This window comes from Radiomyces spectabilis, assembly GCF_025331425.1.
Source record: "Radiomyces spectabilis strain NRRL 2753 chromosome Unknown BYT42scaffold_2, whole genome shotgun sequence".
Classification (NCBI taxonomy): Eukaryota; Fungi; Mucoromycota; class Mucoromycetes; order Mucorales; family Radiomycetaceae; genus Radiomyces; species Radiomyces spectabilis.
This window is the reverse complement of record NW_026251927.1, coordinates 1,777,659-1,805,630: the sequence shown is the minus strand read 5'-3', so window position 1 is coordinate 1,805,630 and position 27,972 is coordinate 1,777,659. Positions and strand designations below refer to the sequence as shown.

Genomic DNA, 27,972 nt, shown 5'->3' with positions numbered 1-27,972 from the left:
CGTCACTAAGCAACTCCTTAAAACCCGCATTGACCCTTCCCCTGGACTTGTCATCTATGTCACACAGTGAAACATCGCCAGATATATTTGACGACTCCGCATTTGAGACTCCATTTCCCTAATCGCGATATCCCGCCCAGTTTATGATTTCCCCTCATTCACAGTACGGTCATTTTCATTTGATGCCCAAAACGATTGAAAAGCAACCTGTTAAGCCAAGAAAATGGGCCGGCCGAAAAAAGGCAGATAAATGAAAAACAAAATGATGACTAGCTTAACCTAGAAAAACATACAATAGGATAGACCTTTTTAATTTGTTTGTCGTTCATCTGTCGTTCATCTGTTCTATATTCAATAAAGACGTACATTAAACTCTTCTTGTCAAAAATTAAAACCAACAACTGTCCTTCTGATTCACGTTTTCTGCCCGCCGTAGCTCATTCTTGACCAGGCCACTTGCCTCAGTAACGTCAAAGTGGCCTATTGGTTATTCGTTCCAGCTGAGGGAGACGGCCCGTGGCTTCATTCATCAAATGTGGATCGCAAACGCGAGTGGCAATGAGGAACTACGTTGGCAGCATTAGATCAACAGAGGTACTTTTTTATAGTGATTGATATTCCAAGGTTTTTGCTCATATAAAAAAAAAGAAAATAGGCAAAAGGGGGTACAGTTCACAAGCGGTAACTGCTGCAACCTGAATTGTCAATGCCATCGCTTTTCTATCCTCTGCAATGACGTTTCCGCCGCATTCTTATGCCCTTTTCGAACGTGCTCAGGTGTTGGACGTATTTGATAATAATAGTAAAAAAAGATCCAATCGTGAATCAAGAAATTTAGGAAAGGATACGATCAATGGATGCTTCATTGTATCTGTTATTGAAAATAAGTGGTTGTAAAAATGCTAAGGGAAATCGATAAAAATGTTGAGTTTTTTCTTTTTTTGGAGGTTTTTGTTCTATGTCTATTTCTTGGATTTCAATGCTTTCTTCTTGCGCTCCAGTTTGGCGACCTAAAGAATGATAAAAAGGATCAAATAGTGAGTGATCCAGCCCAGCAAAAAAAAAAAAAAAAAAAAAAAAAAAAAAAAATTGCTTCCAGTCCCACGCGAACAAAATAAAAAAATAAAATGTTTACCTCTTCTTCCTTCTTCTGTTTGCCGTACTGCATCTTCTTGTACAGCTTTCTCTGCTTGTTGGTCATCATTACGTGAGCCATTTCCTTTCTTTCCTCTTCTTCGATATCGGCAGCTGTTCGCTTCTTCTTTGACGCAGGTTTGTTGGCTGCCTTGGCGGCATCAGCTTCGCTGTATTCTGAGAATGTCACACCTTCGGCTTCCGCCTTGAGTTGTGCTTCATATTCATCCTCTTCTGTTCCTTCTGCTTTGGCAACGGTTTCAGCGGTCGCCTCTGGTTCCGCTTCCTCGTTTTCATTTTCCTTGTCCTCTGATACTTGTTCAGCTTCTTCCTCACTTTCTTCCTCCACCGCACCGGGCACGTATTCGCCTTCCTTAGCTTCCACGAAGGGACTCAAATGAGGAGGAAGGATTTTACCAGGCTCGTATAACTTTTCGCGAAGAATTCGGCGAGCATTGATACAGTCGGCAATCCACTGTGGTTGAATATACGCTCGGGACAAAACACGGTTGCTCACTGCAGGTCGATCACAGATTTGATGGGTAATGGTTTCGTCAGTTTCGGGGTAAGGAGGATTGGCACCGACCGTAGGATCCCAGCTGACTTGACCGCCACAGGAACGGATCATGAATTCCAAGGCATATCGTGGGGTTTCACGCGATAAGAAGAATTTGCAATTGCTGAACAAAGTCTGCAATACATTGGTCTCGTTACTGGCTTCCTGGATCTTGCGCAAAGTCACTGTGTTCTCATCCTCCTCTTCGTCGTCATTCACGGGTTTGAATTCGTCGAGTCCAGTATCGGCTTCATCGGCATCCACAGCAGTATTAGTAGCAGTCGATGCAGAAATGGCTTCATCCAAGTTGAATGTTGCACCATCTTCAATCTTGGGAGGATAGGTCATGTTAAGTTCGTTGAACAAGCGGAAATTCACGAAACCGACAAGTGTACGATAAAAGTCCAAAAAGGTCAGCATCACACGGAAATCCACATCGGTAGGAACCTATGTTGTACGCCATCGTATTTTGTTTAATACTTGATTTGAAAGAAAAATCCCAAAGTTTCACACATTACCGTTTGCGCAAATTGATAGGGAACGATCCAAGTGATGGTTTGTCCCTTGATTTCGGCTTGATAGTAGATACCCTTGATCGAGAAGAAGACCTTGCGCAAGCTCTTTGATTTCATGACGTACATCTGGAATTCGGCAATCAGTTGTTGACAGTCCTTCACAGCTTGAGCCTTGATTTTGTTATCGGCGGGCATTTTCGAGAAAAGGAAAAGCATAGACAATGCGTCATCGAGATCACGAAGAGCATCGATAAACGAAGGGTATCTAAAGAAACAAAGAACCATGGATTGCTCAGCTGAATGTCCGATTCCCCCCGTTCATTCTACAATGTCCCAAAGATCTTACCTCTCTTTGACAATGTGATCCAAGGTGAACAAAGGCTTATTCTTTTCCAAGGTTCGGGCAATGCTGTATTCACCCTTGTGCAAGACTTTGTTCAATCTTCTCGCAAATGTTTTGTATTCACGGAATTTGGCAATGAGAGGTTCGTGCATCAAGTACTGGATATCCTTGGCATAGTAAAAGGTGACTGGGGCAGTGGATCCCTTGTTGGCCTTCTTCTTATTTTTGGGTTCACGAGGATAGATTCCTTTCAGAATACATAAACGTCTAAAGGACATTGGCAAAAAAAAAAAAACATGTGTAAGTTTATCACCCAAAGGTTGATCGGTTTTGAATGGGTCAGATCCGACAATGTGACAGATCTAAAAGTATTTACCTAAAATCGGCAAGCGAGACCTGAAGCTTGTTCAAAGCCTGCTGACGAGTGATATAGTTGGAGGCAGCACCCTTGACTCCTTTCTTAATGATCTTGCCCATGACTGTTGTAGGAACTTATGAAAGGAGAAGACGAAAAACTGGAGGGAATAAAAAAATCTATTGGGAATTTTTTTTTCTTTTGTGCCGGGAAACGTCCAAGGAAAATGAAAAAATGTGGCTTGTGAAATCAAGCGCTCGGTTCCAAGCTGCCCGACAAATGAATCAAAAAAGTGATCCTTCTCTCTTTCTCTCTCTCTATCACTTTTTTTATTTCTTCCCATACATCCAACAGGTAATTGTTTAATTACATCCATTCATGGAACCCATCCATCCATCTATTCATGTCACTTGCAAAGCCATATGGTGTGTGTATGGCCACTTGCTTGAGACTAGCAGCGTTATGGCTTTTATGAATCGCCCTTCGATGTGCGACGTGATGTTGGGGCGACACTCATTTAAGCATGCTGGCTAACCAAGGTTGGTTTTTTTTTCTTTCTTTTTTGCTCGTGCTACATAGATCACCATGGTCAGAGTTTCCGTTTTGAACGACTGCTTGAACAACATCAACAATGCCGAAAAGCGTGGCAAGCGTCAAGTGCTTATTCGTCCTTCTTCCAAGGTCATTGTGAAATTCTTGTCCGTCATGCAGAAGCATGGTAAGTTTATTCAGTTGCCTTTTTTTTCTGATACGTTTGGTGTCCATGGTTATTTGCGTCGGCTTGGAGAATGTATCATGTGTACTGCCCCCGTAGTATAACTGATTCAAAGTTGCCTTCCTTCACGACTTTGGATTTTTAAATCTGCGGAAGATTATTATTTTTTTCCACGCGTGATTTTTCTCTGCCGTGACGCTCTAACCATGATGCTACGGTGTAAACTTGTGGGACAAACCATCTCATTATTTTTAATTTCTAGGTTATATCGGTGAATTTGAAGAAGTGGATGACCATCGCTCTGGCAAGATTGTTATCCAGCTCAATGGCCGTCTTAACAAGTGTGGTGTTATCTCTCCCCGCTTCAACATCAAGGTTTCTGAACTTGAGAAGTGGACCTCCAACTTGTTACCTTCTCGTCAGTTCGGCTACTTGGTCATGACCACCTCTGCTGGTATCATGGATCACGAAGAAGCCCGTAGAAAGCACGCCGGTGGTAAAATCCTCGGTTTCTTTTACTAAAAAAAAATAACAATAAACAATACAAAAACAATGTATTCGTCCTGTGCGCTAAATGATTCGTAAATGTGGATGCCTGTTATATTCCTATTATCAATGGCTGTTGTCATCGTGGTGTTCGCTGGGACATGGATCGTTTCAGTTTTGCTTGCTGGGTAAGTGGTGCTGGCAAATCTGTCATGATGCTAAAATGACGGTCAGCTTCACAGGATAATAACTCTGAAAAGAAAAAAAAAAGTCGCTTTTACCGCATCATTTTTAATCGTGTCTTTGCCGGTGACTAAAAGTGAAAAGAATCACACCATCGCATGAGCTTACACAGACTGAGATTAGGTTCTTGGTGACATTCATACCTCGTCATCTTTCAACGAATGCAGGGCTAAAAGGGAGTATTGTTGAAGCGCATTGGCTGCCGCTTGCTTTTTGAGTTGTGCCTCATAATCATTACGTCGTGACAGATGATCTACTGCATTGTTGTTCATGGCCAAAATCACACCGAGTGAATATAGCCAGTGCAAAGAAGGGGGATTTTTCAGAAATTTTTGGCTTTCTTTTTTCCTTTGGGTCTTTGATCAAAACCACAGTTGCTTTTTTTTTATTAAACATGGGGATCCCAACACAACTGATACGACAGTTCAAGACACGTGCAAATACAGTCGCCATGGCCTACCAGGCGCCAGCCATTGCGGAAAAGCCTACTCTATGTTTTATTCCTGGATTTCGTTCCGAGTTCCAAGTTTCCAGCAAAAGTCATCACGTGTACAACTGGGCGAGGCGCCACGGCTGTGGATTCATAACATGGGATCACGCGCTTAATGGCTCCTCTGTGCAACAGTGGAGTGAAGACGGTTATGACATATTGCAGCAATTTACGACCAAAGACAAACTGGTGCTGGTGGGTGCCAGCATGGGATTATGGATTGCTTTATTACTTGGTATACGATTGCAACCGCGCATTCAATCAATTATCGGCATTGGCGGTGGGCTCAACTTTACAGAGCGATGGCTGCAAGAAGTTCCCGCACAGTATCGTGACGATAGAGATTACATCTGGAAACGTCCCTCCACCTACGCGGCCGAAGGCTATTATGCTATCCCTGTTCGCTTTTTGCTTGACTCTAAAGCTGCGCTTTTCGCGGCACCTAAACTCCGCGTGCCAGCACCGCTGTACCTCATTCACGGACAATGCGATGCTGATGCCCCTTTAAGTCATATTCAGGAATGGGTCGATCATCGAATAGAATGCCCTCAGTTGACACTCAAGGTGGTGGAAGATGGCGACCATCGACTGTCCCGACCTCAGGATTTGGCACTCCTTGATTCTGTTCTGAATAAAATGGTGTAATGGAGGGGCTGGGCTGGGCTTGGAAAAAAATAAAATGGAACTTTGGAACTTTCTACAGTTCTGTGATTGCATGTTCAATGGGAAAATTTCAGGGGGCAGTCAAAAGCCACTTGAAAATGATTGGAGAATGTGGGTCGCTCCTCAAAAATTCGTGACTGTGAACGAGGGCCTGCAAAACTATAAAAGAAAGGTCAAAGCGAACGATTGCAACTCATACTTACCTGGGTCGTGTGTCCGGTGATCAAGGAGGCCGGGTACACAGTTTGGCTGGCCGTCATTGCACGGCGATGGTTGGCCTTGCTGCGAACACCTTCGGGTGTCTCGAGACCACAATTTTTGCTTTGGGGGAATGAGCGGTTCGCTGCTTGCTCCCCCGTCCCCACTATGAAAAAAAGGAAAATGAAAAATAACAAAGCAACATGTTTTGCACCAACAAACAGTTTAGAGAACTTTTTTAGCAGCAAGCGTAAAAAATAATAAAAAAAACGGGCGTTCTCACGCCGCAGGCATGCCGTTTACGTCACCATAGGGATTATTTCGACCAATCAAATGGCTTTGATCGTAAATGATCGGTTATTGAAAATGTAGTTTTTTTTTTTGCTCTTTTTGCTTATTTTGGATTTTGGTCAAGATGGGGTCGTTTCTTTTGCTGTGAGTTGATGTCTCCCGTACGGAATAGAAAAGCCGGCCCCCCTATTTCCTAATGATATTGTGTTGTTTTTGGAAGCAACACGAGCTCACACGCGCACACTGCCTGAAATATTTTTTTTTTCTGAGCCCCCCTATTATCGGACTTGCACGTCTCATTTAAATAAGGAACGTTGGTACTGACTAACTTTATATATAATCTTTTTATCTGCTCTTCTTTTTCCCGTTTTACTTCTTTTCTTTCATTTTACTTCCCTCAATGAAAGAAGGTAGTCCTTTGCGCCACGTTTCAGGACCTTCGTTTAATACAAGGCAAGTCTCTTGTGTTTTATTTTTATCTCTTCACGCCATTTCAACTTGACTCATCTGTCTTTAGGGATCTAGATATTGTCTTTGAAGAAAGTGACGGGAGTGGTGGTGGGATGCATTATAATGACCAGGCAACTGTAAATGGAGCCAGCGGGCTTGGCTTTCTAAGACAGTCGCACGCCAAAACGTCTGCATCCTTCTCGTCTATATCCACTCACACCGCGCACGATATCTCTACTTCGCGTAATACCCATACCGCTTTACCTACGTTGCGTCGTGCTCGTGCAGGTACTATGCCATCATTTGCTCACTTTTCTGAAAGCGATGCAGCGCAAAGTATGCATTCGCCTTTCTTGTTGACGTCTACCACGGTGGAATCGTCATCTGGCAACCGACATCGTTCAGGATCCCTCAATTTCCCACCGCCCAACCTTCAGTTGGCTTTTGACAGTTCCACTTACAGTGCTTCTTGGAATAACCGGTCCGAAACCTTAACTTCGACGGCCACCCCCGAACAGTTGCTGCAAAGTGAGAACGATTTTTCCATTGCACGCACGCTTCGATCGCTGGGTCTAGAAGACGATGATCGGACTACAGTCGGACAATCATCGGAGACCCCATTGTTCCATCCTCAAGCACCTCCCGAATTTCATTTGCCCAGTCGTTCACTCCTCTCCAATAGTCGGAGTCGGTCCTACAGTGTTAATGCCGCTGCAAAATATCAGCAAGAACAGCAGCAGCAACAGCAGCAGCAGCAGCAGCAGCAAGCAGCTTCCCTCGACGCTTCTCGATCCCGCGCAAGTTCCGTTTCCAAAGTCTTTGCCAGTCCTCTCGATGGTTTCCGTCAACAGAATAGGCCTAGATCCTCTAGTTTAGGCAGAATGGAAAGTGCGCGTGGTCCCATGCCTCCCTCAGGATTGTGGCAGATGCAAACATTGATACCCCTGAAAAACGATAATTTTGACTATCAGGAGCGCAAATCACCTCCATCAGAACTACCACTCTCGTTGGGTGATTCCGAATTATTGGCTAATATGATGCAAAATTCCGCCTACGCCGATTCCTGTTCCAACGACGCACCGGATCAACCTATCACCAACGGCTCGATATCGGCAGCTGAGGTAAGAACCCGTTTGATTGCAATTTTTTTTTTTTTTTCAGGAAAAAAAAAAAGGGAATTAAGGGAAAAAAGAAAAAAACAAGAGATGTATATGGATAATGGGAGTCAAAACTAATGAGATCATTATACACTAGCCTTACATGCATTACAGTCAATCGACACCTACCTTTCGCGAACACCCTGTTTCCATGGCAGCTTCTACAAGCACACTAGCTCAAGCTGCAACACGTTCCCTTTGGATCGGTAATACTGACATGTCCGTTACGGTGGAAGTGCTTACGCAAGTATTTTCAATGTTCGGTCCTATTGAAAGTGTTCGCCTCCTGCTTGAAAAAGAATGTGCCTTTGTCAACTTTTTCCACGTCGAAGATGCTATACGCGCCAAAGAAGAAGTCCTTGGACGCATGGGTGGCAGAGTCGGTAACAGCATCGTTCGTATCGGTTTTGGTAAAGCCGATGCGGCGGTCCCGGAAACAAACACCCTTCAACCTACCCGCGCTCTCTGTAAGTTATCCTTGCACTGGTCATCCACCATAGTGTATGGCACAAGCAAGATCGCCTAATCATTGTTTTTTCTTTTTTTTTTTTTTTGGTTCGCAGGGCTAGGTAATATTCCAAGTTCTATGACAGCGGTGACGCTTCAGCGGATTTTCTCCACCTTTGGTAGCATTGAATCTGTGCGTGTTTTGTCTCATAAGAGCTGCGGTTTTGTCAATTTCGAAACGGTGGAGAGTGCCGTGGAAGCGAGGGATGCACTTTTCCAAAACAAGATTGCCGCTCAAGGATTTACCAACGTACGTGTGGGATTTGCCAAAGTGCCTCCTGCCAAAACGGGTACAAGCGAGAATGGCTCCAAATCACGGTCCGTGTCAGATAAAGAATCGGTCGAAAACGATGAAATGTCCCGGTTGAACGATCTGTGGAACATTATGGTGGCACTGGGCGCTGATGAAGAAGCAACAACCTATGTTGACGGTAAGGTGCCTTCAATTGGTGTCAATGATTTATTTGGGAGACTCATCAGATTATCCTCTGTTTTTGTTCCTTCTGCATTCGAAAAAAAAAAAAGCTCTGCTGAACACTTCCAGTTACTTTGAGTCGATTCCGCCGGTTCCTGAAATGGGCACCAACCGCAAGTTTGACGCAGGCCGTCTGCGAGAAATCCGTAAGAAGCTCGATACCCTCAACCAAGGCAGCAAAGAAGTGGATGCCATTGCACAAGATTGTATGGTGGAAATTGCTCAGCTTAGCAGTGGTAAGTGATTCAGTACCCATAGACCGGGAAAAAAAAGAGGATCATTGAATAACATATTACTCGTAGATTATATTGGAAATACAGTCGTTCAACGATTATTCGAAAAATGTACAGAGGACGTCAAAACTAGTATGCTGGAACGTATTGCGCCCCACTTGGCCGCCATCGGTATCCACAAAAACGGTACTTGGGCAGCTCAAAAAATCATCGATACCATTAAAATGCCTGCACAAGTAAGTTCCTTTTATCTGGTCTTTGCCTCGAACGGTAATCTAAACTATGCGATCATCTTTTTGCCCTAGTTCAAACTCGTGAGCAAATATCTCAAGCCTTACGTTCCTCCCCTCCTACTTGATCAGTTTGGTAATTACGTGGTACAATGCTGCTTACGACTTGGAGAAAAATACAATCAATTCGTGTTCGATGCTATGGTTGAAAAACTGCTCAGTATTGCTCATGGACGATTTGGTGCACGAGCAATGCGCGGTACACTTGAGAGTCAGTTTGTGACGCGACACCAACAGGTGAGTTTACGGGGAATTGATTTTTCTCGATTGAAATGGGGTTCTTATATGGATGATTATAAATAGCAATATGTAGCTGCTGCTCTTATTCAAAACTCGGTGTCTTTGGCCGTTAATGCGAATGGTGCATTGCTTCTATCTTGGCTTATGGAGAGCTCTGACCTTCCGAATCGATTACGTCTAATTGCCGAAAGATGTATTCCTCATTTGGTGCAATTGTGCACGCACAAACTGGGATCCCAAATGTTGCTGAAGCTCCTGGCCCAAAACGAAGACGAAGAAGCCAAGCAAATGATCCTCAACAATTTAATGGATGAAAAGACGTTGTACGAAATTTTGTCGGATCAAGTCCGCGGTGTCACCATGATACAAAAAGTGATCAATACTCCTTCTCTTTCGTCCACCCAGCAACGAGCGCTTGGCGAGATAACCTGTCACACTCTTGGCAATCTTAGCGGTCCAGGTCACAAGAAATTGTTGAATGATTTACTTGAAAAACCATCATCCGCATCACCGTATCAAAACGCTAAACAGTCGCAGTAATAAGGTCCACCATCATTAATTGGACGTGTGCATTCTCCTTTCCTCCACCAGCAAACCCCTGTCATCTCCTTTTTACTTTTTTATGATTCTTTGGTTTTATCTTCATATTCTTTCGTTTCCCATTCCATCTTCCTTTTTTATTTCGTGATTTTCTGTTTCGCATACCATTTGACCTTCTGAAATAGAGCGTATATTTATTTTATTTTCGTTCCATGTAACTACCAAATATCTCTCCCTTTATATTAAAAAAATCATTGAATCCGACCATGTCATAAACTGGCTATCGCTTAGCCATTCGTAAGTCACAAGAGCTGTAAATGATATAGGATCACTATTGGTGAATGAAAACGTGGTAAATTGCATCGTATTACGGTTGTGGCAGCTTGCTTTCAGCTGCTCTGCCGCGCACGCGGGGGGGATCGATTGACGGCAAACTATGTAGATTAAGTAGGCTATAATGCCCTCTCTTCCATGTTTTTGCGCTCTCCGTTTTGGAGTTTTTGGTCTTCAGAGCTGACGCTTGATTGACATGGAGGGCAGAGCCTTTTTTTTCTTTGAAAAAAGCTCAATGACTACATGGCCACATCTAATTCAATAGCAACGCTTAGTTTAATTTTGCCAGCATTTATGTTTGCAAGTTCCATAAAACGAAAGCTAACGGATCGCTAGGATATCCATTGATTAGCCACCTTACTACTCTCTTATTCGTGCACCCCGCAGGCTTTCCCGTTTCAGACTTCTTTTTTTTGTGAATATTTCTTCTATTACTTGAGTTCAAATAATGAACACTTGCCAGTGAAAATATTAGAGAATCAAAAGAGTAATATTTGCGATCAAATGATATTGACGTGGCGACAACGTCGGGAAGGAAGAATTCCCTTTTCTGATAGAAAAATTTGGACGAATGCCAAGCCAAGATTTCGCAGAATTCTCGATATTCAGGACAAGCAACTGTTTGGCTTTTTTTTTTAAAAAAAAAAAAAAACATTGTCACTAGTTTTCTTTCAATGACATTGGACGATCCGTACAAAGTAGTCATTGCCTACGACTTTGGCACCACATTCTCTGGAGCATCGTACGCATTCGCCCACAATACACCTGAAATCTATGATGTGCAAAAATGGTAAAGAATGGGCTCGAAGAATCATTTCTTAGATTCAGGGCACAAGATACATGTCAGTAACAAAGCAATAGGCCGCATAAGAATGGCAGTTACTATCCCAAAGTACCCACACTATCGGTATATAAACGAAGCAATCCAAAACACTTGCTGGAGTGGGGCCATGCTGCCAAGAAAATCATGCTGAAACCACAAAGCACGGAACACAATATTCTACTGTCAAATTTTAAACTCTCGCTGGACGAACATTTACGGGAAGGGGCCCTTGAAAATGGCATGTACGTATATTTTATAATACCAGGAATTTCATGCAATGGCGAAGTAGTTAAAGCGGGCATGGTGGTCGGGGAAACGGGATTGCATAAATTTGGTATTGGGACCAGATCAGTTAACGATAACATGGATATGCTTAGATCTCCTGTAGAAGCCATTGCTCATTATCTTGGGGCTCTCCATCAGCATGTTCTCGACGATGTCACTCGAGGGTTTGCCAAGAACTACCATCCAGATACATTCCGCTATTGTCTTACTGTGCCTGCTATGTGGTCCGACAGAGCCAAACATACCATGCGTCAAGCCGCGCTCAAAGCGAACCTGATTCGTGCCACTGATCCCGAAGATCGTCTTGTGCTTATTTCCGAACCTGAAGCGGCCGCACTCTACTGTGAGAAAATGTGTGATCAGATCAATTTACGTCCTGGCAATCGTATTATGATTTGTGACGCGGGCGGTGGCACCGTGGATCTGATTGTGTTTGAAATCACCGACGCGAGCGCGAACGGGATCAAGAACGATCGATTGAAAGAAGTAACCCATGGCATGGGCGAAAGCTGCGGAAGCGTGTTCATCGATCGTCACTTTCAGTCGTTTCTGCAACGTAAACTCGGAGACCAATCAATTCCACCGCTTGCCATGAATATGATGATGGATCAGTTTGTTGATAATATTAAGCCAGAATTTGATGGTCTGGAAGATCACTATCTCAATCTTCCTGCTTCCCTGTCGCTTGATCCACCCGAAGACGAATGCCTGGACGAAGGTACACTGATCCTGCGAGCAGGTGAATTGCAGAAACAAGTATTTGATCCTGTGGTAGAGAAAGTAGTAAGTACCGTTTGTGTACCTATATAATTTTATTCCTCTGCCATTTACCCATGTGCGAAAAAAAAAAAAAATTTATTACGAAATAGTTGGATCTTATGGAGCGCCAATATCGCCAAATCACGGATCACCGATTGGATTGTATTTTCCTGGTAGGAGGATTCGGGTCATCGAATTACTTGTATCAATGCGTGCAAGACCGATTTGAGTTGCGCGTGGGTCAGATTTTGTGTCCTCCCAGAGCGGCCATGGCCGTGGTTCGAGGCGCGGTCCTTTTCGGACTCAATCCTCGGGTCATCGTTTCTCGGGTATCTCGAAGAACCTACGGAATCAATGCTGGTTTGCCATTCGTTGAATCGGTTGACCCACCTGAATCTCGGGTGATCCGTCCTGACGGTAGCATGCGCTGTATTACTCGATTCTTACCATTTGTGACGAAAGATGACGAATTTCCCATTGATCACTTTATCGCTGAAGAAATGTTTGTTTATTACGGTACAGTCGCGTCCACCGATATCATGCTCTATGCTACGGAAAATGATCGTGTACCGCGTTATGTCAACGAGGAGGGGCTGGAACAGGTCGCCTCCATCACAGTGCCTGTCCCTACGATTCCAGGTGTCGGTCACGGCGAACGGATTTCTTATATAGTCAGGTAAAGGAAAACAAAAATGATTGATATGGTTTCGACAAAGGACTCAAGCATCGCTCTTTAGAATGTTCTTTGGAACTACTGAAATTCGCATGGAAGCGGATTTTGGCACCGGGCGAACGTACAAAGTCTATTGCGACTTTGATGCTGTTAATAAATACGCTTCCACTCAGCAGGAGAATGCGTAATACACTCATTTCAATAATTCCCCATTGTCAAATCTTTCTTTTGATTTATTCCTTTATGATTTCTGAATTCCCCAATCTCCATTTCAATTTATCACTGCCAAAACTCACCTTCAGCCTTAAACATTTTGCATTTGTTTTTCACCTACAAAAATAAAGAAAAAAGAATAACAAGAAAAATGGAACAAAACCATTCATCAACATCCACAAGAAGAGCAAGTGACCACCAATGAATGTCCCCAAAAGAAGCATGTAAAACTAAGAAATAGAACGAGTCTCGGAGATGCTTCAATCAATGACTATAGTGATTGTTATCTTCTTTGGCCTTCAGTTCCCATGGTAATCCGCATACAGTCATGCATTGAAAAAGAAAAAGAGCGATGGAGATCGATTTCCGTTGTCCGTTTTTGTCAACTGTAAAGATACGGCAGATCTAAAGAAAGAAAAGAAAAAAGAGAAAAAAGCAAAGTACCGAAAAAAAAAAGAATGAATATCGGATAAACACATAGACGGAATGTGAAGAATTGAATGAGAAGAAACTATGACTAACGGTATAGAAATGATATATGCAATGATGCTGATGAACGTATGGTGTGTAAGATGGTGATTATGTGTTGTTTCTGTAGACGCTACGATTTTCTCCACTTTCTAGTCGTCAGGGTCTTTCACCCAAATACAGCCACTGGCATTCGATGTCTTGTTGTTCAGGTCTTCAAATTCTTCAGCCGTCACCCATCGTCGCCATGCTTCTGAATAGCCTTGTTCGAGGTTTCGGGTCCATCGCTGGGTATCAAACAAACGGCTTCTTTCTCTGGTGAAGAAAAGCTCTTTGCGAAGATCCATCAAGGGTCCGTGGCCTCTGCGGTGCATTTTGCCATGGCGATCCGTTTCATACTTGTACCGGAGACTTTGCGCATATTGAACCGCCATTTCTTCATATTGTTCTTCACTCGTCGCCACCATCTGGTCACCGTATCCAGTAGCCAACGCAATACTGGCACCCACACGAGAACACATCTTGTGTACATACTTTGGATAAGTAACGATCGGTGTACCTGACCATAAAATATCCGCCGCCGTGGTGTGTGCATTGCACTCGGGAGTATCCAGGAAAAGATCGGCCACGCGTCCTCGATGAATGTGAATATGCTTCGGTGCTACATCCGTGAAAATGACGCGCTGCGCTACTTCGGCACCTGCCCATTCAACAGCACATCGATGCAAATGTTTTTCCCCGGCCGGGGGAAACCGCAATAGCCACAAGATGGAATTGGGGACCCGCTCCAAGATGCGAAGCCATAGATGAAACGTCGTCGGTTCAAGCTTGTACAGTTGGTTAAAGTTGGCAAAAATCACCACGTCGTCTGGTAACTGAGGGAACAACTTGTGCCGCATCTTCCATCGTCGGTCCTCTTCAATCATCCACAGATCCTCTTGGCTCAAATGACCATGCATATGTTGTTTGATCATCACCTCGTCATCTTCTTCGCGGAATCCTTGTTTGTGATCGTTCACGAAATAGGAGTGAGGCATATAAATAAACTTTTCCGTGTACACAAAATCGTTGGTGTCTTCTTCAGGATCAATATCGCCTTCAAAGTCGCCGTTCTTTTGCCCTTTTTCGCCGTTTTGCACTCGCTGATCCTTTTGTCGTCGACGCCAAACTTCGCCACTGACCATCTCGGGAGGGCACACAATCGGATCGGCAATGATCCAATCGCACCAACCCCCGCCCAAAGTGCCAGCAAAACCCATAAACGAACATTGAACGGGACTAGGACGAGCAGCAAAAATTTCATTGGCGGCTCCTTTAGTATATCCGTTCAAGTTGACCAGGACGTGAATACCATCGCGAATCACTGTTTCCACTACTTGCTGATGAGACCACGAAGAGACATCGATGAAATGCTCAGCTTCCGCGGCAATTTTAGTCCGATAGGGCGAGTTATCCGAAGCAGTGGTGGCGTAGCAAAAGACTTCATACTTCTTTTTATCGTGGAATCCAAACACTGATTGCATGAGATGCGCCAGTGGGTGGTTATTGAAATCGGACGAGATATAGCCAATCTTGAGCCGTGGCGAGGGAGGGGGAGGGGGAGGATAGACGTGAGACGGCACCCACGCAGCGTTCATTGTGGTGTGCGAGATCCGCAAAGCATTCCGATGAGAAATCAGTCGCACTTGCCTAGCATTGAGTGGATACGTAAATGTGTGGAAAGGCAACACGGTCGGTAACGGTGGCATTGGTAAACTGCTGGGAATCATTGGCCGAACATACTTTTCAGCGGCTTCCTTGGTGATTAAAATAGCGGACCGTTGGACATTACTCTGCACCACTTCTCCGTAAGTCTCAATATACCACTTTCGCTGCAACCGTCGAAGGATACGTTCGATGAGTCGAATCAACCATCCGCCTTCGTTTTTCTTTCCTTCCATCTCTGCAAAATACTGTAATCGCTGACGCCAAAGCTGATTCAGTCGGGTATCATCGTGCTGCCCTTGGACACGTGATGCACGGATAATGATTTCCTGTAGTTGTTCGCCGAACAGTTTTCCTTGACCATTCACAGGCTGTTTCAATGTACCAACACCCCACAGAGCGCCGTCGTTGAGCTGCTTCTCGACGATATCCACAACTCGGCCAATCCATCCTTGTCGTGTATGGGGATCCTTGCTTTTCGGTAACATGAGACCGTAATTATCGACCATCACTTCGGTGCCTACCCCACCACGACCGCGCCAATCGCAAACCCCCATAAGAGCATTCACTAGACCGCAGACGGCATCCACGAAATCCGGATTGATTTCCACCGCTCGTCTGTACCACTGCACCGAATCCTGGACACGACCCATATCTTTCATCGCGTTGCCCAGGTTGGCCAAGGCCACGTCAAATTGACTATTGTACTCGACCGCCTTTTGATACATGGACACCGCTTCGTTCAAATGACCCATGTCCTTGAACAGAGAACCCAGATTGGTATACAGATGCGCATGTCGTGGATCGATTTGTAGACCGTACATGTAGTACTGCATCGCTAACACGACGCCGTTCAGACCCGGTTGACTGTGATTCGCAGGCAATTTCAGCGCCGTCAAGGCCACGGCTTCAGGAATATTGCTCATGAGGATCCCCATGTTGTTGGCAGTGGACGGACTGGGATGAAGGGCCAAGCTAAGGTAATACATGAGGAGGAGGAGGGATAAACTAGGAACAGGTGCACCACCGTGACTCGCGGCCGTCACCATCACAGGCGTCGAAGGATTCATCATGTCCTGGTATAGCTTGGCGAGGGTCAAAAGAATCGTCGATGTCGTTTGATTTGTCTGTTGTACGGTGGCCAAACTCTCATTATCATGCATAGGACAACCGAGGGTCACGAGACCGGGGAGAATACCGCCCGTAGAAGCAAACACCACTTGAAGTAAACCCAGGGCTTGTTCAGGCTGCAGCAACATCAAAGGAAGCGATTGGATATCAAGCACACGATTGGATCGAGAAGCTTCCATGGCCGCTCCTGATCCGCAAGCGATCGCCAGCTGATTTGCCACAGAAAGCAGACTGGCTCCAAAAGCGAGTTCAAGGCCTTTTTCATACTCTCGCTGAGCTCCAAGAACATCCGATAACGCGTACTTTAAATTCCCCTTGGCATAAAACAGATTCTGTAAGCGTGACAGTTGATAGTGCGGTAATTCCTTGGGCGGCGTGAGCGAAAAGGCGCTGTCGATCTCCTTGAAATAGTACTGTTCGACGTATTCGCAAACGGCCAATGCTTCTCTTTGTCGTGAAACCAAATCCACCGCTGCTTTTTCCGCTTTCGATCCGTGGCTCGCTTTTTCCTGATCGTGCACCGCATTTGGTGAGCATAAGGCGCCTACAAGGTTCTCGATAGCGTCGAAATAACTGGGACGCAATTTCACGGCTCTAGACCACCAGTGCTCCGCCTCGCTCAAACGACCCATGCTCTGCAATGTCGTACCAATGTTACTCATGGCTTCCACGTACTCGGGATCATAGCTGAGAATCAGGTGATTGTATTGCAACGATGCATCGTAGTCTCGATAGGCAAAGTAAACACAAGCCAGCAATAACAAGATAGGCAAATGGGTTGGAAACCGGCTGTGGAGCGTATGCAAGAGTTCAAGTAACTCGGGACTTTCGGGGGCAGTAGCATACAGTGTATGTGCATATTGGAGCATATTGTCACGCCATTCTTCCGACAAAGCTCCAGCTGGCAAAGGAAGTGAAAGCGAGGACGAGGATGACGAGACCAGTGCACCGGTGGTACTGTGTGGTAACAAGCCGTAGGCGTTGTAGTGATGCTGTTGTTGGAAGCCTGATACAGGATCATGGTGTTGAGGGGGGATCCCAGAGACGTGAAAATGGTCGGTTCCATGCAACTGCGCAGGGACCGAAAAAGAATGATGAGATGCATTTTCCGGCAGAAATACATCCATATTGCCCCAAGTAGATGTATTATGCACGTCGTTCAAATGCCGTATTTTCTGTCTCTTTTGAGCATCCAGATCGACACGGCTAGAGAGACCCTGACGACGCTTCGATTGGTAATAATGATCGAGCCACTCGTTGTAATTTTCGTGGTAGTAGCTGGTCAGCGTTGGCGACTGAGGCGGTATCATGATGGACGACACATGCAGGGAGGAGTTGGAATGATGATGCGGGCTAGGTTGTTGCCACTGACGTCGTTGCTGGGGTTGATATTGATGTTGAGAAGGAGATGGTTGATGGTGGTGGTAATGCTGTTGCACGTGGTTATACTGAGACTGATGTTGCTCCGTAACAAGAGGGTACCAACGAGAGGAGGGCTCGGTGTTGGCAAGTTGCGGATGCCAGGAACTGGGAGGAGGCGCCTGATAATGTAGCGAATTACCAGCATAAGGTAAATGAAGCTTAAATATGACACGTTAGTTTCCAATACTTGAGAAATAGTATAGCAGGTCGTTAACTTGCGCATTTGCTTACCGGCAACAATGCTTTCTCTAGTTCCTGCATTCTCAATCGTCGCCGATCAGGAATGTATTTTTGCAAAAAAGGTTTCTCTGCCAATGGAAAAGCGGCAGGCATGTATGCTTGTTGAAATAGCATGGATCTGGAATAAGGGTAGAAGTACTTCCCGAGTATAAAGAGGGTAATATAAACAAACGAAACAGAAAGACGGTCGAAGAACAAAGAAAGGAGAAGCAAGATAAAAAAAAAAAAAAATTGTTTATCGATCTTAAATTCAAAGACCGATCAATGGGAAACCAACTCTGGATCGTCATGGGACCTTTTTTTTAACCACGGTAAGTAAAAAAGGGATATCTTATGAGAAAGGGATAGTTGGAAAAAAATCACGTATTATCTATTTGTACTGATTATTGCGACATCATATCGTCTTGGAGTATGCCCACATGATAATGATACCGATTTGCTTATATCATACAGAACTGTTCCAATCATTTATCACCCCAAATTCACAGCTACCTCTTGATCATTCCTACTTACAGGGTCCAAATTTGCACCTTGTAGGATATTCATCAACTAGTAATGTTTCCTTGTCTTTCTTTTAGCCTTGAATACTATTTAAAGTTTGGGTAGCATCCATCGGCTGATAGGCCATCTCCAATAAGGTTAGCTCTAAGCTTGCCGGTAATAAATGAAACAAGTCATTCTGAGCAATATTCTTGTCACTTTGCACTATTTACGAATAACAATTACTCACAAGTATGGTGATGAACCCCAAGATCGATACCTCTCATAGTCTGCGTTTTTGTATCGAGTGCTCGACAGCCTCCCATGTCTCGAAATTGGTGACACCATAAAATATGTACAATCCATGCGCAACAAACACTTTTACTGAATATACTCTATTTCAAGTTCATGATTTCCAAGATTATGCAAAACAATGGTTCACGCCGATGACAGCTGCGATATCAATAATATGAGAGTGGATTGGCACTTTGAGACAAATGATTTAACTCGACCAACTTAGCATAGAGAACAATCTCACCTGTAATTTTTCACATATGAAAACTCAACCTTCGAGCTTGTTCAACTAAAACATCACCGTCCTTCTAAGCTATGATATAAATGATTTCATTTTTCCCTTTATATTCCTTTTTTTTTTCCCTTATGCCGCCCCATGCTTTTGATGCATGGTTTCACCTTTGTTTTTCTCAAGTGGGTTTTTCCTAATTGAACATTTTTCTATGAATCCTAGGGGCGCGCAATAGTCCGCAACGAGCATCCACTCACTCATCGCTAAGAAAAAAAAATCATTTACTTTCATATTTTTCTTCTCTTCTTCAAGACGCATTTGAATATAGCCAGCACCTTCAGCGACTTGCAGAAAAATAAATAAAAAAAAGCTCTTTAATGATTATTGCAAAAAAATAAAAAGAATTGCCTTCTGCCAGAATCGAACTGGCGACCTTCTGCTTACTAGGCAGACGCTCTGCCAACTGAGCCAAGAAGGCTTTTTTCCTTAAAATCAGCATGCCAATGTTGGCCCGCTAGGTCACGTGACCTTTAAGACGGCTTCTGATTGGGTGGCTGAGATGGGTTGCTGGTATATAACCTTTGATTGGCTGGTTTCGACGATAAAAATACTCTTCCTAGGACGACACACATTTCTTGGTTACCGCAACGATTGGCATGGGCGATGGCTTTCATTTTGATGTTGTGTAAAGTATTTGTTTGTTTTAATTGTCTCTGATGCGTATTTTTGAGAGAAGGAGTCTGCCGGTATATCATTACTAGCTTCTCCACAGCTTCTAGTGGCCGCCGTGTACGGAAGGCGTAGAGCAACGGTGCAGCTCTGAAACGGCTTTTTTTTTGGAGATCATAGCCATGACTTCTGATTCTGTGCAACAAAGGGAGTTAATTGCAGTGAAAGTAGCTTCTCATGAAGAAAGAATAAATCTGGTTTTTCTCTGTCTTTACTAGCCGCGCATGCAAGTTCAGAAGATCGCTGAAGCAGCGATTGATCGATAACAGATACAGATACATAGTTTGTGAATATTTAACAAGCCGTACACCCGCTGTGCAATGGATGCCGCCTGCCACCGGAGGTCGCCCTCTTACATTGAGCGACTTTCGTCAGACAAAAAGCCTAACGCATACACGGCATAACCTGGGCGAGAACTCTTGACGGAACTTCGGTATATTAATGACAACCCTATGGCATACGTTGCAACGTGATTTGTTTCTGAACACGCGCAGGGCAGCACTGGTTCCCCCCCTCAGTTCCATCCCGCCCAGGCTATGATAGATCTAGAAAGATGTGTGGGTATGTTGGGTATTTAAAAAAATGAGTTAGTAAGCTCTTTGATTGATTCAAATTTTCGTCAAGATATTTTACCTTTGTTATTTGAGTTTTCGATAGCCATTGATCGCTTGACATGACTTGGATTATATGACATTGAAAAATTTTCGAATTAGTATACGTTCATTATACATCATAGCAAAGGAAAAGAAATTGGACTTGCCTTTGAACCAAATGGTGAACCGGACAAAAAAAAAAGATGATACGGACCGCCAGGTAAGCTTCTTCTTCGATGCGGAAAATAAAATTGCTTCCAGGGACAGTTAAGCGATGGGTCGGTGGTGTCAGCTTGAGCAGGCAAAAAATATTGACGTGGCCAGAAGTGACGGTAACTTCGAGTTGGATTCCAGATATCGAGAGTGCCCCGAATGAAAAGAAAGAAAAACAAATAAAGCACATGATGATAAAAAAAGCAATGGTCGCGTCAGTAAAAACCTCATAAAAAACCCTGTGGGAAAAAAAGAGGAAAAGACTGCGAAAAGAATATGTACATGAAATATAAAATACAAAATACAAATTATAAGCTAAAAATACAATAATCGGGAAGACAGCTCGAATACCATATGATGAGAAGCAATCCAAAGGAGAGGAACATGAAGAGGGCACGTAAGCGTTGCTGATTAAAAAGAGCACACCACCGACGATGGCCTTTGATGTCATCCGATTTCGCCAGATGGATGGATGGATGGCGAGAGAAAGTCAACTGTAGTATCCAGAACTTGTCAGGCGAAAAGAAAACGGAAACCGGAAGCTGGAAGAAGGATGGAAGTAAAGGAGAGGTAAGTCTGTTTTGCCGGAGCAAAATCGATGGTAGACCACTCGACGCTTACCCTTTTGAGGATGGTGGTCAATTTAACCAAGTTAGATACACGGGATAAGAATCGTCTGGATTATGGATGCGGATGGGATCTTGATACAATGATAGTAGTGAGGGTTTATCAAGTAAACAGAAAGAGAGAGAGAAAATCAAAAGAAGAAAGATAAAATTGAAGACAAAAATATATGATTCTCCATGGATGAAACAATAGTCACCCCACTGATGCATGAATTCATAGATCGAAGCACGTCTGCTTATGTATTATTCGATTCATTGAAAATTGAAAGAGAATGAAAGGACATATATAGTATAACTGACAAAAAAAAACAAATTGAATGATGCTACAGAAGAACGCCAGTCGTATCATCAACCACTTTTCTTCAAAAAGAGCTCTACTCACATTTTATTCGAAAGACGACAATGCTCTGTTTGACCACAACTGGTGCAAACGGTATCGTGCTGCTGATTGTTTCGCCTATTATCGTGAAAGTGGGCAGCGAGGCATGGTTGAAAGATGAAAAAAAGGTTTAACAGGTCCTTATAACTTAGTGTAGATCAGGTGATTTACAAATTGCTAACTTTCCAAAGATTTTAATTATATAGATTCTAGACTTCAATAATTTGTACTTTAGGTTATTTGATTGCGAGACAATGTCCTCATAATAATGTTTATGTTTTCAAACGTTGAAGTTGCAGATTGTCTCGTACACTTTTCCTCTAATTTGGGCTTCTACCCGCAATTCAACGTCTCCAAAATAAATCTAAGTGAAACGGTAAGGCTGGCGGGTTTGACTCGACTTCTTTGTTATTTACTTACTCTAATTTCAAACTCGACGCGATCACCCGGTTTCGCATCCTCAATGAATGGCATAGGTACAATAAGTTCGAATATTTTCTTCACTCCTGGTTGCGTAATGTATCGAGGCTCGTCTTCTGTATCGGCGGCATAAATGGTACAAGCAGTTTTGTCTGGATAGTACGTTTTAAACCATCTTGAAACACATTGATCATATTCTAGAGAGAACAATATCAGGTTTTTTTTTCGTGCAACGCAATATGAATTACGGAATATCATACCCAAAGACTCGCCACGACGAGCGTATGTGCAGAAACGATTGTCACAGCGTACTTCACCATCCGCTCGAATGATCTTGAGTTCTGGAGGATCCAATAGCGGGTCAAAAGGAGTGGTGTAATCGATGCCGTACCATTTTCTCAATACACGCGTCGTAATTTTCCTTGGAGTCATTGCATAATACACCGCACCACGAGTCACGGCCATTTCTAAACGGATCGAATCCATTTACAAACCACTTGTCATAGAGCTTTTGAGGCAAATAGTCGGTGACTTACCAGCACGTTGAGGTACGTAAACGTTGATGTTTTTGCTTTCGAATTCATCACACACTCGAGAATACAAGTAATTCGACCTTGAGAAGCCGCCGACCATCAAAATGGCTTTCAAGTTAGTGGTTTGCTCCTTTTGTTGGTAAATCAACTCTATGACTTGGTCAACCACAGGGTCAATGATCTTTTTGTATTCTTCAGGGCTGATGTATAAATGATTATCTTCCAGTCCAATGGATGGATCGCTTTCACTGGTAAGCCTGAGAACATGCGTCTTTATAGTCACACCATCGATACCGTCCATAGCATGCTTCTGATTCTCTAAAGAAAAAAAGAAAGAAGAAGGTCAGTCACAGTGAACTCGAAAACTTTGACATATTGATGTACTTACGAACAAATTCTTCCATAACATGTTCAAATTCCTTCTTTGACTTTGGCGTCATAAGGTGTTTTAATTTTTCCTTGAGATACAATCGCATTCTTCTATCGATGAATACCGATCCGCATACACCTCCAAGACCCTTGGTACTTTCTTCAAAACGACGATTGCCTTTTTCGTCGATGCGCGCTCTAAAAGCAATAAGATCTACGGTACCACCTGTAATAAGAAAGAAATAGCCCAATTTCAATGCAAAGCTTTCAAAACGCGCCTCATGCTGTCGTTGCCCAAACCTCCTGCGTCGCAGATGATAAACTCGTCCCCGTCATTCATGTTGAACGTTTGGCAATGATTTTCACAATAAAGAGCCGCCGCTTCAGGTTCCGAGATCAACATTAGACGATCCGGATGGTCGTCTTCATTGATAAGACCGGCGAGTTTAGCGACTTCACGCATTTCGCTTTTCGCTTTATCCGACCAAATAGCTGGAACCTGTCAAAATAGGTGGAGTCAGGAACCGTTATTGGCAAAAGTAAAAGCCCAATTGATCCAAGCAAATTATATGAATAGAAGCCTACCGTCAAACAATAGCGGTATCGTTCTGGCGGAAATGAACCGAAAGCCTTGCTAATTTCGTAAGCCGCATGGTCATGAAGTTTTCGAAGAAAGTCTATGAACAATCAGAATGTTGGGAGAGAAGGACCTTCCTACATTGATTTCTGTTCCGCTTACCCGCTGACAGCTTCATATGATCAAATCCTTCCGGTAGGGGTTTGAGGTGTTCCGACATAACTTCATCGTAATACAGCTTAAACTGCCGGAAATGGTGATGCTTGTCATTGGTTTTTCGAACGCTCGTTCGAGCCGCATTACCCCAATAAGTCACTTTCTGTGCCCACAGTTACTATCACTCCTTGGATCGGATATCCATACACACTAAATATACTTACATGAGTGTTTCTGTCATACATCTACAGGACAAACATACATGTTAATCCAAGTGTACTACATCGATATGACCCAACATCCGCTTACAATTTCTGTTGGTGTCTAAGTAAGAAATGATTCGCGAATTAAATTTTGTTTTCAGAATTTGGCAGCTTTTCAGTTAAAGTAAGACCTACCTTGCTGTATGAATGTTGGATTTGCTTTGGCCTTTACATTGATTAGTTGGAAACGGAAACTGATGATCTCTTTTTTGACATTGCATACCACAGAGTAACATCGTATACATCTCTATTGTCATTGGCAGTGAGCGCATACGCAACTCCGGAATACGTGGTTCCTGAACGGTCGTGCAACACTGTCAATAAACACTTCTACCGGGAAATAATACGGACATTGCCTACCAAAGTCAATGCTGACGACTACTGGATACTCTAATTCAAGCGATGACTCCATTCAGTAGAGAGATCTGGGTTGAGGGAAGAACACTGTAGCGGTTATACCGGTTTAAAGATTTGTGTTCAGGCTTAGCTTCACACGTGTAACATTAACTGATGGATCCATTGCCACAAGTCGCATATTCTGCTCCAGCTGTATCAAAAAAATACATTCCCGTCTACCTTCCTAAAGTGGGCGGAAGAGTTCTATAGACCAAGCTGGCCTCTGCATTGACGCACTTTTCAACTAAAATGGTCACGAATTATGAAAAAAAATGAGAAGACCAAGGCTATTCTTGTAATTGCATCGGGATAGCAAAAAGAGAATTACAGCGCGCATTATATGATGTGTAGCAAAGTAATTTTCTTCTGTAGGGGACAAAATGGCTCAATAGTTAACCTACAGAGTTTGCAATTATTTCTAAAAGACATGGTAACACAGAGAAAAAAGGCAGAGATTATTGATATGCACTGTAGGATGTAATTGGGTGTAATTGGATGAAATGAGTGAATATGAGGAAGTGATGCAAGGTGAATACATGGTTAAGGACGGGTCAAGATGATTTAGGGGATGGATTCTTCGATTTGGTCCTTTGATTGCTCCTTTGGCGGCTTGGGTCCTCCGAATCGGGTGTTTTTGATACATAGAGCACAGATCACACCAATGCCGCCTGTAACGATGGGGATAATAAAGACAGTATGAAGAGCTTGATAGTAAGCATGAATAATTGGCCGTTGCGCGTATTCTGGCATATTGCGGATATACAGGTAATTTTCAATGGCACCGTGGTCGTTGGCAATAGCCTGCAGAAAATGTGGATGCGGCAATGAGTTGATCAAATCTTTGGTAAAGGATGTACTCAATGAAACTTACCAGAATACTGGAATCCACGTTTTTGAGGTTGTTGCCCAGAAAAATTTGGAATAATGCTTGGTATACAGCCACGCCCTAGCAGGCATTTGTTAGCATACAACGTACGCTTGCATTCATGTTTAGCGAATCTGCTACTTACCACGGATGAAGCGAGCATGAGGAAAAAGTTATTCTATCATTTATGGAGTAAGCTATCCATCTGATCATCTTTATCTTTGCATACACAGCGAACGAAAAAAGAAAGGAAATAAGAATTACCAAGCTTGTGGCGACTGCCATGTTCTTTTTTCCGGCCTGGATTTGCACACCAAGGATAACATTCGTCTGCGATAGACCGTAGGCAAAACCGCAAAATGTAAGGAAACCCACTTGCTGACTGTAAGAGCTGTATTCATTGACAGTGTAAAAGAGACCGTAGCCGAGAAGGTTGCTCACAGCACCAATGACAATATACAATTTGACATATGGGAACAAGATCATGAACCAGCTGCTGCCAATAGAGCCAGTAATAAGCAGCACCATGTAGGGGATAAGACGAATACCGGATTGCGTACTGTCAGCGCCAAAGACGGCTTGGAAAAGAATAGGGCCGAAATAAAGTGTGCCGATGAAGCCCACTCCCAAACAAGTAATGTAGAGATAGAGCACAATAATTCTTGGGTTCATCATGATCTCTGCCGGTAACAACTGATGGAAATCATCCAGGCCTTAGTTATTGTGTATATTCAATTGAGCTCGTAGAAGCACTTTTTCAACTTACGGGTTCGGGCGCAATCCATCCTTCGGTAATAACAAGAGCAATCAGTGATACAGCCGCACCAACAAAGGGTCCAACAGAGTGAGCGCTGCTCCACCTAATATAAAATCAATGCGTTAGGCGAGCCAGTGCTTATACAGGTAGTAACTCGGTCTACTTGCCCGTAGGATCCGCCCCAATTGAGGCCTAACAATAAACAGCAAATAAAAGAGATGGCAAAAATAGTACCGAGCCAATCAATACGCTTAATCTTTGATAGAAAGGAGGAATTGAGTGAATCCGTCGGTTCCTTTAACAAGAAAAAGATAATAATCCAAGAAATAGCGGATAAGATCACATTGAGCCAGAAATCCCAATGCCAATCCACTTTATCCACAAATGCTCCTCCTACACCAAAAAAAAGGAAAGAATTCCCCAGTGAGTGACACAAAGGATAATGGCGAAAGTGCGGGGTCACAATTTACCGATCAGCGGTCCAACGACACTGGCAAGACCATACACGACAGTGAGCAAGGATTGAAACCGAGGCCGTAAATGCAACGGTGCAAGATCGGTAATGAGGATAAAGGCCAACGACATGACGCAGCCGCCACCAAAACCTTGTACGGTACGTCCTGGGATCAAGACACCCATGCTGTAGGATAGCGCGTTGACCAAGGAACCAATGAAAAACAGCAGAATGCCAAATAAAAGCACGCTTTTCCTGTGATCATTAGAACCGAAAATCAAGGTGAGCAAAAAGTTCCGAAACGCCGGACATCATATATTGTGGTGAAAAAAAAAAAAAAAACCAGCAAATCACCTGCCAAAGATATCCGAGAACTGTTTTGTTTTTCAAGCAAACACAAAAGCAGAAAACGGGATGTCAGCATAATTTTAATGTGGGAGCAAAATAGTTCATCCGTAATCAGATCATTTACCTTTCCCGAAAGAGGTTGCGATGCATTGAAAGCAACAAGGTAAGCTGTGGCAATCCAAGTCTGAGAACTTAGATCATTCAATTCTGTTGCAATAATACTCATTGCAGGAGCGACGACGGTGGTGTTGAGTGAGACCATGAACATCGAAAGCAAAATACCCAGGAACAATGTTAGCTTCTTTAACGTGGATATAAGATTCGACGACGGTGTCGTCTCGGGAACAGTCGTCGATGCGTTGGAATGGTGGCTTTCGTCATTATGTGAAGGAGGTCGTTTTTCATCCAAGCTGTGTTTGCAGTCTTTCTCTGTCATGGTTGTAAAAATGCAAAATTTTCAAAGAGAATACAAGCAAAAAGTCAATTGGAATGGACGAGCTTGTTTATATACCGTGTCGCTTCATTTGTTTTTGGTGTTACTTCTTGGTGCTGGCAAAACTATTCTCCCTTTACCAAAACGGCGCAAAGAAGCTCAGTGTGACTCATGCTGCCTAGTTGCCATGATCCAATCAAGTTTATGCGGCCACGCTAGCCATAGCCGAGGTGTTCATCCCAGACCGAATCTTCAACAACCGTGCTAGCAGCAATTACAGCAGATCAATCACTTTCTCCTATATATCTAACTTATCAACATGCGCATGCCATGATTTTTTTCTTTTTTTTTTTTCATGGATCACACAAGGACTCGCTCAATTCTTTCAATAAACAGTTTCATCCTAGAAGGGCTAAAGAATAAGGGCTGGAAATATCAAGTTTCAGTGCGGTCATCAGCGGTTCTTTGATTTTTGGGGGGGGGGGGTGGAGGGGAACACACCAAAAGTTCTTGCCACCGAGAACCAAAATCGGCCATCTCACCGCACCACATTGCACCGCATCGCATCAAAGCGCGATATTACAAATGTCGGCACCGGTAGTCCATGTAGCGCGAATGATGGCTTTTTATCTCATCAAGCACATATTAGATGAATCTTGCATCTGACTGTAAAGATAGGTAGACCGATCGATGGGGATCTATAATTTAATCGTTTGTCATTGCCAAGATATTACATTGCTGTGAATTCATGGTATTTGTAAGCGAAGAAGCGCGTGTTTCTTGCGTCTTTTTTTTTTTCTGCATCACTGTTTATAGATCATGAAGCACTGTTATTCTGCTGCTGCATTCTCGTTTTCAAAATCATTTCCGGACTTCGGACGAACTTGGTGCATGAACGTGCTCAGTTTTCTAGAATTCTTAAT

General features: G+C 43.5%; 8 protein-coding genes and 1 non-coding gene across 9 annotated transcripts; 4 read left to right on the top strand and 5 right to left on the bottom strand.

Annotated features, from left to right (window-relative positions):
• Positions 1-793: 793 nt before the first annotated feature.
• Positions 794-3,110, bottom strand: BYT42DRAFT_556832 (Pescadillo N-terminus-domain-containing protein). Its single transcript, XM_051566823.1, has 5 exons — positions 2,925-3,110; positions 2,552-2,815; positions 2,209-2,470; positions 1,136-2,137; positions 794-1,010 (listed from the first exon to the last, which is right to left on the bottom strand). The coding sequence occupies exons 1-5, from the start codon at positions 3,023-3,025 to the stop codon at positions 963-965; spliced, it is 1,677 nt and encodes a 558-aa protein (XP_051427369.1). The 5' UTR covers positions 3,026-3,110; the 3' UTR covers positions 794-962.
• A 378-nt stretch (positions 3,111-3,488) lies between these two features.
• On the top strand, positions 3,489-4,140 carry BYT42DRAFT_489177 (40S ribosomal protein S22-A; the record flags this gene model as incomplete). The annotated part of the gene is made up of 2 exons (XM_051563918.1): positions 3,489-3,621; positions 3,881-4,140. 2 exons carry the CDS (start codon positions 3,489-3,491, stop codon positions 4,138-4,140), a joined length of 393 nt encoding a protein of 130 aa, XP_051427368.1.
• Positions 4,141-4,265: 125 nt separating this feature from the next.
• On the top strand, positions 4,266-5,482 carry BYT42DRAFT_542981 (Alpha/Beta hydrolase protein; the record flags this gene model as incomplete). Its single annotated transcript, XM_051565648.1, has 2 exons — positions 4,266-4,292; positions 4,772-5,482. 2 exons carry the CDS (start codon positions 4,266-4,268, stop codon positions 5,480-5,482), a joined length of 738 nt encoding a protein of 245 aa, XP_051427367.1.
• A 1,070-nt stretch (positions 5,483-6,552) lies between these two features.
• On the top strand, positions 6,553-9,881 carry BYT42DRAFT_490344 (armadillo-type protein; the record flags this gene model as incomplete). Its single annotated transcript, XM_051563996.1, has 7 exons — positions 6,553-7,560; positions 7,694-8,063; positions 8,160-8,534; positions 8,629-8,814; positions 8,881-9,047; positions 9,117-9,338; positions 9,405-9,881. The coding sequence occupies 7 exons, from the start codon at positions 6,553-6,555 to the stop codon at positions 9,879-9,881; spliced, it is 2,805 nt and encodes a 934-aa protein (XP_051427366.1).
• A 1,007-nt stretch (positions 9,882-10,888) lies between these two features.
• On the top strand, positions 10,889-12,942 carry BYT42DRAFT_610659 (uncharacterized protein; the record flags this gene model as incomplete). The annotated part of the gene is made up of 5 exons (XM_051571414.1): positions 10,889-11,004; positions 11,076-11,279; positions 11,415-12,105; positions 12,192-12,757; positions 12,819-12,942. 5 exons carry the CDS (start codon positions 10,889-10,891, stop codon positions 12,940-12,942), a joined length of 1,701 nt encoding a protein of 566 aa, XP_051427365.1.
• Positions 12,943-13,170: 228 nt separating this feature from the next.
• Positions 13,171-18,182, bottom strand: BYT42DRAFT_193900 (glycosyl transferase family 41-domain-containing protein). The gene is made up of 2 exons (XM_051562476.1): positions 17,924-18,182; positions 13,171-17,850 (listed from the first exon to the last, which is right to left on the bottom strand). The coding sequence occupies exons 1-2, from the start codon at positions 18,044-18,046 to the stop codon at positions 13,588-13,590; spliced, it is 4,386 nt and encodes a 1,461-aa protein (XP_051427364.1). The 5' UTR covers positions 18,047-18,182; the 3' UTR covers positions 13,171-13,587.
• A 1,161-nt stretch (positions 18,183-19,343) lies between these two features.
• BYT42DRAFT_t24 lies at positions 19,344-19,416 on the bottom strand. The gene has a single exon. It is a non-coding gene; the product is annotated as a tRNA-Thr (tRNA).
• Positions 19,417-21,615: 2,199 nt separating this feature from the next.
• BYT42DRAFT_556812 (uncharacterized protein) lies at positions 21,616-24,257 on the bottom strand. The gene is made up of 13 exons (XM_051566822.1): positions 24,157-24,257; positions 24,020-24,092; positions 23,932-23,962; positions 23,843-23,857; positions 23,758-23,778; positions 23,540-23,696; positions 23,386-23,477; positions 23,101-23,299; positions 22,820-23,026; positions 22,435-22,749; positions 22,159-22,365; positions 21,899-22,095; positions 21,616-21,842 (listed from the first exon to the last, which is right to left on the bottom strand). Exons 1-13 carry the CDS (start codon positions 24,206-24,208, stop codon positions 21,759-21,761), a joined length of 1,650 nt encoding a protein of 549 aa, XP_051427363.1. The 5' UTR covers positions 24,209-24,257; the 3' UTR covers positions 21,616-21,758.
• A 158-nt stretch (positions 24,258-24,415) lies between these two features.
• On the bottom strand, positions 24,416-27,078 carry BYT42DRAFT_641899 (major facilitator superfamily domain-containing protein). The gene is made up of 9 exons (XM_051572567.1): positions 26,741-27,078; positions 26,623-26,642; positions 26,285-26,523; positions 25,982-26,207; positions 25,824-25,917; positions 25,322-25,750; positions 25,203-25,235; positions 25,064-25,138; positions 24,416-24,993 (listed from the first exon to the last, which is right to left on the bottom strand). The coding sequence occupies exons 1-9, from the start codon at positions 27,050-27,052 to the stop codon at positions 24,754-24,756; spliced, it is 1,668 nt and encodes a 555-aa protein (XP_051427362.1). The 5' UTR covers positions 27,053-27,078; the 3' UTR covers positions 24,416-24,753.
• Between the last annotated feature and the right edge of the window lie 894 nt (positions 27,079-27,972).